The sequence below is a fragment of the Bos javanicus genome, chromosome 7, assembly GCF_032452875.1.
Source record: "Bos javanicus breed banteng chromosome 7, ARS-OSU_banteng_1.0, whole genome shotgun sequence".
NCBI lineage: Eukaryota > Metazoa > Chordata > Mammalia > Artiodactyla > Bovidae > Bos > Bos javanicus.
Genome location: NC_083874.1, coordinates 71,404,213 through 71,412,454, shown reverse-complemented (window position 1 = coordinate 71,412,454; position 8,242 = coordinate 71,404,213). Strand labels below are relative to the sequence as shown.

At 49.2% G+C, this 8,242-nt stretch overlaps 1 protein-coding gene across 1 annotated transcript; it reads right to left on the bottom strand.

Moving 5' to 3' along the window:
* On the bottom strand, positions 1–6,085 carry FABP6 (fatty acid binding protein 6). Its single transcript, XM_061424238.1, has 4 exons — positions 5,944–6,085; positions 4,601–4,776; positions 2,775–2,864; positions 1–126 (listed from the first exon to the last, which is right to left on the bottom strand). The coding sequence occupies exons 1-4, from the start codon at positions 6,008–6,010 to the stop codon at positions 73–75; spliced, it is 387 nt and encodes a 128-aa protein (XP_061280222.1). The 5' UTR covers positions 6,011–6,085; the 3' UTR covers positions 1–72.
* Positions 6,086–8,242: the final 2,157 nt, after the last annotated feature.

Sequence of the window (8,242 nt, the reverse complement as noted above, 5' to 3'; positions counted from 1 at the left end):
TCTTGTTATACCAGTTTTATTGATACGGCTTTACAGCCCCCCGCAGAGCCCTACCGGCCAACTCAGGCCAGCTCAGGCCACCTTCTTGCTCACGCGCTCGTAGATCACGCCTCCAAAGGTGGAGACCTGGAAGAAACAGCGGGAACAGAGGGAGTCACTGCAGGGAGCCCAAGGTGACCATGGGGCCTAGGGAAGGTAGACTGGCCTCTAGTCCCAGCCCTGATGGGATGTGGCACCGTTTCTCTGGGCCTCTGGTTCCCAGTTTGCTGCAAGGCTCACTCTGTTTACTTTTATGTGGCCAAAGTGTTAACATGTTGGCACGATGTGGCTTTCCTTGGGATAAACTTCAACTCATCCATCCATTTCATTTCACCCATGCCAGTCACATTCCCCCCAATACTGAGCTTGTCCCATTGTACAGATGAGAAAGCTAAATGTTAGAGAAGTCAATCACCCCTCTGAGGAAGGCCACACTCACCCTCTACACCATTTAGCATTTATGGGGCCCCTGTGCTCAGTGATGGGGAGATACAGTCTCTGCCCTTGGGAAGTATAAGGTTTTGTGGAAGAGGCTGAAAAGGGGATGCTGTTCAGGAGAGGCCCGCTGTGTGCAGCACCCTGGGCTCAAGGCCAAGACACGCTGTCATCGGATGTACTTATAGCATCAGTTGGTCCTGATGCCCAGCAGAGGAGAGCTGCTTTCTTGTGGGAGGGGATGGGTGGCAAATGGAATTTTGTGGAAGCAGTTTTGCCTAAGGGCAGCGGTAAAGTGATGTGTGATTTTCATATGGGGTGGATGGAGGATGGAGTGGAGGGGGAGGCCAGGGCTCTGCCTAGAGGAGAAGTGATGAGAGAAGGGGTGCTGGTGGTGGGTGGAGGTAGGAAGAGGGATGCTCACAAAATGCATCCCTGTGGGTGGAGAAGGAGGAGGGTGTCCAGAATAATTCTGGGTCTCCAGAGATGGGAGGAAATATGCAACCAAGACCACTTCTCTCTGGTACCTAGTCTGTCCATGTGCATATGTGTGTGTGCATTCTTGTGCATGTGTGTGTGTGATGGCCATGAACTCTGGGCACTGCTCCCACTGTACAGACTCCATGGTCAGGTGCCCCCAGGAATTAGGAAACATTTGTTTCTTTGGGGAAGATGAGTTCTCCTATCGGGCACAAATGTGCTTCATTCTGCCCTGGGTTCTCCTTGTACCCCTCACAGGCTCTGCCCTGGGTTCTTCCTGCACCTCTCCCAGGCTGGGGAGCCTTGCCTCTGGGAGTCAGTGTCCTCTAGCTTTCATCAGATTCTCCAGGAGGTCAATTTCCATCCAGAAAAAAACGCTCGTGCCTGTGTTTAGTTGCTCAGTCGTGTCTGACTCTTTGCAACTCCATGGACTATAGCCCGCGTGGCTCCTTTGTCCATGGGATTCTCCAGGCAAGAATACTGGAGTGGATTGCCATTTCCTTTTCTCAGGGGATCTTCCCAACTCGGGAATCAAACCCTCATCTGCTCCATTGGCAGGAGGATTCTTTACTGCTGAGCCATTGGAGAAGCCTATGCCATATATATGTGTGTATGTATATGTGGGTATACATATATGTACACAGACATATTTTAAAACACTATAGATTTTTTTTTTTAACTAAAATGAAGGGAGGGAAAGAAGACCCATGGCCTGGGAAGAGCAGGCAGAGTTTAGAAATCAGCCAATTTCATCTGCCTCCCCCACAGACTAGCTGTGTGGCCTTGGGCAAGTTGCCTATGTCTCTGAGCCTCTACGGCTTCTCTGTAAAATGGGAGTAATGTGAGGGCATTGAGGCTCTGGAGCCATGTGCAGCTTTTCTCTAGACTGGACTTGGGTGAGGAAAACAAGGAAACGGGGAAGAGATTGCAAGATAGAGAGGAATGAGGGTGGCAGACCCTGCTTCCCTCAGCATGTCCTCCTGGAGAGGCTTGGGGAGGACAGCCCAGACCTCCCCTGGGGGTACTCTAGCCCAAGACATAGGTTCACGAGGGGGAAATGACCGACATGTAGAAGCATCTTCCTTTTTCTCGTCACCTCACATCTGTTTCCTTCACCTAGGGAAACTGTGGAGCCCCTGGGGAAAGAGTTGAATGGGGGATGGAGCACCTCCAACCTGTGTTTACTAAGAGCCCACCTGCCAATGCAGGAGACACAGGAGACAAGGGCTCAATCCCTGGGTCAGGATGATCCCCTGGAGGAGGAAACGGCCTGTGGGAGGGGTCAGTCCACAGGTGTGTGAGTTGGCCCCGCCAACATTTTTTTAGAAATCTTTTAATTAGTTGCCAATATTGGCTAGTCTGGAAATTTCACTTGAAGTGCCAATTTCCAGCTTCTCTTGCAACACCAGAAGATAGAGCATTCAGGGCCTGAAGTCCCTCATGGAAGTGGGGGAGTGGCAGCTATGCTTGGGCCCACCAGGACTCCCTGCTTCATTTATACTCTGGGAAGTCCAGACTTGTGCCCCTGAGGTGGCGGAGTGCGGGCACTGGAGTCTGGCGCCTAACACCAAATTCCTGCTCTGTCAAAAAAGCTCTGTGCCCTCTGGCCAATCTCTTAGTCAGCCCGTGCCTCAGTCTCCTCACCTGCAAAATGGGGAAAAAAACCCTTACCTAACAGCATGATTGTGAAGATCAGATGAAGTCATGTGCATCCAGCGATCAGCACAGAGCCCATGCCTGTGAAGCCAGCTTCCCAGAGGCCTGCCTCTCAGGGCAGAAGACCATCCTCTATATTATGTGGGAACCAGCAGGACACTTACCTCCACCAGCTTGCCATCCACAATCTCTACGGTGTGGTGGTAGTTGGCAGAGTCCACCACCACTTTCCCACCCTCCATCTTCACAGTGACCTGAAAGAGAAGCAAAAGGCAGCCTGAGTTGCAGAGCCCCCACAAATGCAGACCAGCCCTCGGGGGTGAATGGACCTGCCTCCAGCCCCAGCAGTCCCCCTCTAGGAAGTAATTTGTCCTATAGACATGTGATGCTACAGTCCATGGGATCGCAAGGAGTTGGGCACAACTGAGCAACGGAACAACAACAACAACAAAGACATGTGATTGCATATATCCAAAGATACAGATAATCTGTGCAAGCCACTGGACCTTCCTGTGCCTCGGTTTTCTCATCTCAATAATGGGGGTAGTACTGGTACCTACTCCATGGGGTTACTGTGAAGATTAAGTGATTTACTGTCATATATGTGGGCTTCCCAGGTAGTTCAGTGAAGAAGCGAAGAATCTGCCTGCCAATTCAGAAGGGGAGGGTTCGATCCTGAGGTCAGGAAGATTCCCTAGAAGAGTCAGACGTGACTGAGCAGTCACACATGATATCATGATATATGTAAAGTGCTTAGAGCAGTGCCTGGCTCCCTGCTAAGCACTCCTTGTTAGCTGCAGACTCTGTTACGATCATCATTATTAAGTGATGCTGATGTCATCCGAGAGTGTTGATTGCAGCATTGTTTGTAACAGTGAACAACCTAAATATTCAACTTATGTTATCCTCCAGTCAATAGCCTAAATATCTATTAATGAGGGAATGGTGACTAGCATTTCCGTACTGTTGGACACAATACCACCATTAAGAAAAGACTAAGGCAACTCAATATGTGCTGACAAGGAAAGATACCATGAGAAGTTGTTAAATTTTTAAAATACCCAAGTGGCAGAATATCAATATTATGACTGCTTATCCCCACCCTGGCAATCTGAGGAGCGGAATACTTTCTTGGTCAGGGTTGGGGGCTACAGAGGGGACCTGGGATGGGTGGAAGACCTGAGGGGCCATTCTGGGTAGGAAGGGGATAAACAGCCAACTTTCACTTCTTTGCTACCCATGATTGCAGTTTCGAACCCAGATGAGTCTAGTTCTAGGGCCTGGGCAAGATTAATCTCTAGGTCACACTACAGGCAGCATAAAAATGTGGTTATGCTCTCTGGAACCAGACTGCCTGGGTGTGCAGGCCCAGCCTCGCTGTGGGATCTAGGCAACTATTTAATCACATGACTCAGCCCAACTCCCCCATCTGTAAAGTGGGGCAGTAGTTATAGCAACCTCACGGGCTTACCTGCATTAAGATATGGGACAGATCCAGCTAGTGTTGGGGATATATGTGTGAAGGATTCGGCAGATGGGAACAATTTTTATCATCATTATTGTGTCCATTATTGACGTATCATTAAAAACCAAGAATGGCTAAGTTGCCAAGTAACTCAAGCTCTTAATGCTGTAGACTAGACTTGAGAAGAAGGGCATCCCCGGTGGTGCTAGTGGTAAAGAACCCACCTGCCAATGTAGGAGACACAGGAGACCTGGATTTGATCCCTTGGTCAGGAAGATCCCCTGGAGGAGGGCATTGCAACCCACTCCAGTGTTCTTGCCTGGAGAACCCCATGGACAGAGGAGCCTGGCAGTCTACAGTCCATAGGGTCACAAAAGAGTTGGATGCGACTGAAGCGACTTAGCACTCACACACAGACTCAAGAAGAAGCCTCAGCTTAGGGAGCAGCCCCAGGGGACATGGTGGGGACCAAGAAGTCAGCCAGAGGCCTGGGGAAGGAGGGCGGGGTAGCCAGCAGGCTCTCACCTTGAACTTCTTGTTTCCCACGGTCTCCATCTCAGTCTCCTTGCCAATGGTGAAATTGTTGGAAATGGAGTGGCCCCCAGGGTAGTGCTGGGACCAGGTGAAGTTCTGCCCGTCCTGCTGTATCTCCGAGATGACCTTGAAGTTGCGGCCCTTTTCAATCCTGTCGCTGGAGAGCCCTGGGCCCAGGGACAAGCAGAGTGGCCGTGTAAGAGCTGCCTACAACCTGTGGCTTTGGGCACGAGCTTTCTTCCCCCATGGCAGGTTAGTGTGACAGTCAAGAGCACAAGCCCCAGTTCTGTCATGAGCCATGTGGCCTGGGCAAGTTACTATCTCTCCAAGGCTCAGGGTTTTCATCTGCAAACTGGGGATAATAAGGCCCATTTCTCAGGACTGTTGCAGGGGTTAAATGACAGTGATTGTGTCTGGTAAAACTGCCGGCATGAAGTTGACAATAATAGCTGCTCTTCTTAACTATACTAGAAATTTACTACTGTACTACTAGAAACTAGTATAGTAAAAAGTAGTATGCTAGAAATTTCCCACGCTCACAAAGTCCTAAAATGAATGAGACCTGCAAGACTGTCTTCTAATGCTCTTGTTTTACAGATACGGATTCCTGCAACTAGACTGTTGTAGGTGAAGCCAGGTCACTGTTCCTTCAGGGCCAGTCCCAGTACTTGACCCACAAGGGCTCTTTCCTCCCCATGGCCCCAGACCCTGCTCTTGGGGCCCCTTTCCTACCTGGACCCAGGTAGGGCCCAGGTCCCCTGCGGCTGTCCTCTGAATCTAGACAGCTGCACTGCCTCACACTTGGCTGACACACCAAGATTTCTGCAGGATTGTCAAGTCCACTGTCTCTTTGGTCCCTCTCAACCAGTGTTACAAATCGAGCAGTCAGAAGAGTGGGGTGTTTGATCTCCACCCATGGTGCCTAGCACTGTAAGAGGCCCTTGTTTGCTGAATGATGGAGTGAACGAGTAGCTTGTCAACCCTGGTCTCTGTGTTCCCACCCCTTTGTCACCTCTCCCCAGGCAGCATGTGGTGACATCACTCATCTCATCCTGGGCTCCGGGGGGGTCTCATGACCTCTGGCACTGATGCATGACCGTGGGCAGTTCTTGCTGAAATGCCCCATCGGTAACATTAGGTTGGCCCATGCATACAGCAAGCATTCAATAAATGTTTGAGTGAATAAACCAATCAACTCTCCATCTCACCCATTACTAGCTTTGTGACCTTGCACTAGTCACTCGACTTCTCTGAGCCTCATGGATTTTGGGTTCCCTGTGCAGAGCTGGCTGTGACGCCCAACCCCAGGAAGGTGCTCTCAGGAGCTCACTCACCCAGGCGCTTCATGAACTCATCATAGTTCTTCTCACTCTCAGTCTCGTACTTGCCAGTGAAGGCCATGCTGCCGAAGAGCTGGAGCCTCTGGAGCAAAGGATGAGAAGGAAGAGCTGTGGTGCTGAGGGGCCTGGTGCCTCCGCTTATAAACCCTCCTGGATGCTGAGGCTCAGCCCCAAAGTCACCCCACTTCTCCTTCCCACCCATGAAGAGGAAGCACTTGCAATTTTATGATGTGGGCAGGACGTGGAGGAGCAGAAACCCCGAGGTTATTCACCCTGGGGACTTGCTGGCTGGAATCCCATTGCCACTGGCAAGGCTAGGGATGGCTCTGCTGCAGGGTTTGAGTGATCATCCATCTCTGCCCAGCCCTCCTCCATCCAGCCATCCATGTCCTCCATCCATGCTCCCAGCATCCCTCCTTTACTCAGTCACCCCTGCATTCACTGACCGGAGTGTGTCAGGTAGCTCAGTGTGGGGCCAGCACTGAGGAAACAGTGAGACATACCCCCTTCCCCAGAGAGCTTCCAGTCTGGTGCAGTGGCAGAACACACCTGCAGAGAATCCTCGTGCACACAGGATGGGGTGTGTTCTGGGACGCCCAGATCTGGGGAAGAAGCAGTGGGGTCCCGCTGGCTGGTGCAGCTTTGCATAGCAAGTGGCATTTAATACAGGTCTTGAACGAATTTGGATGTTTAGAGAAGTGGTAAGGTTGGAAGAGGCAGATAACATTTTAAGTTGAGATCAATGTGATGAAGGTGGGTACGGCCACCAAGAAAGGAAACAATGAGTTTGTCTGTAGCAAAGAACACTTGCAGAAGCGCAGGCATGAGATAGGTATAGATGGTGTGATCATCTGCACCCATGGAGTGTAGCCCATGAGCCAGGGAGCCAATTGGAGGAGGCAGTGCCAGTTGCCCTAGAGACCAGCTATGTGCCAGGCATGGGCTGGGAGTGTGGCAAATTTCAGTCTGTTCCAGCTAAGCAACTGGGAGGGCCAGGCATCCGGCCCCAACTTCCTGTCCCTGTTCTTCTGTGGTTGTGCTGGATCTCCATTGTAAGGCACAGCTTCTCTAGTTGTGGCACACAGGTTTAGTTGCCCCACAGCATGCAGGATCTTAGTTCCCCGACCAGGGATCAAACCCGTGTCTCCTGCATTGGAAGGCAGATACTTAACCACTGGACCACCAGGGAAGTCCCCTTGTCTCAGTTCTGACTGACACCACTTCACACTCAAGGGCTCCATCCCCTCGTGATAACTCCTGCCCTGCCTGTCTCGTGGGACTGCTCTCTGGATCAAATAGATTGGCCATGCAAGTATGAAGCACTTACAAAGGCTTTCATGTTTATTATTATTAAGGAAAGTTTTGCATCTGTCTCCTTTTTTAAAGTCCCTTAGAATCCCCATCATCTGTATGCAAAGCAGAATTCACCACAGTCGCTAACCTCAGACCTGGGACTGAGTGGTTTCTGAACTGATGAAACCAGTTTTGCCACATTCTGCAAATCTACAATTTTCAATTTTAGAATTCCTTACCCCAGCCAAGGGTCTTATTTTAAAAACAACAACAACAACAACATCAACACATACCCATAGTGTCTCCCCTCCACCCTATTTTGGATTTTCTGATGCTAAATTATATATATTAAAATTTCATAATTCAGAGCAAGTGACAGTTCTGGCAGAGATGTCCTTGATAACAGTTGGTATCTGTCCTCTCAGACTTTTAAGTGAATACCTATACTTTCTTCTGTAAATAAGATTATATTGTTCTGTCATGTATTCTTTATGTAATGATGTAAGTACATGTGTGAATCATTACATAAAGGTATATCACATTCTATGGTATGTATATTTCACAATTTATGTAACTATTGCTGGGCCTTTAGGTTGTTCCCAATCTTTTTCTGTTATAAATAACTCTGAGACAAAATTCTCATTCACTCCCCTTGGTGTACATGTCGGCTTATTTACTAAGATTATTTGCTAAAGATGAATTCCTAGACATGCAATTCCTAGAACAAAGGGATTTTGTACCTAAAGTTATATATAAACTTAGATGTAAGTTAAAAACTGTATCTATACTAGAACAGTTTACACTCCTATCTAGAGCATATGAGGATTTCCCTTCATTGATCCATTTCCCCTTATCCCCAAATGCCGCAACAAAGGATACTGAACGCTGCAACCAAGACCTGGCACAGCCAGGTGTATATGTATTTAATGGCAGCTTTATAGAAACATGGGGCTGTGTTTACAAAGCAGTGCTGAGCAAAGAAAAAGAGAATGGAATATTG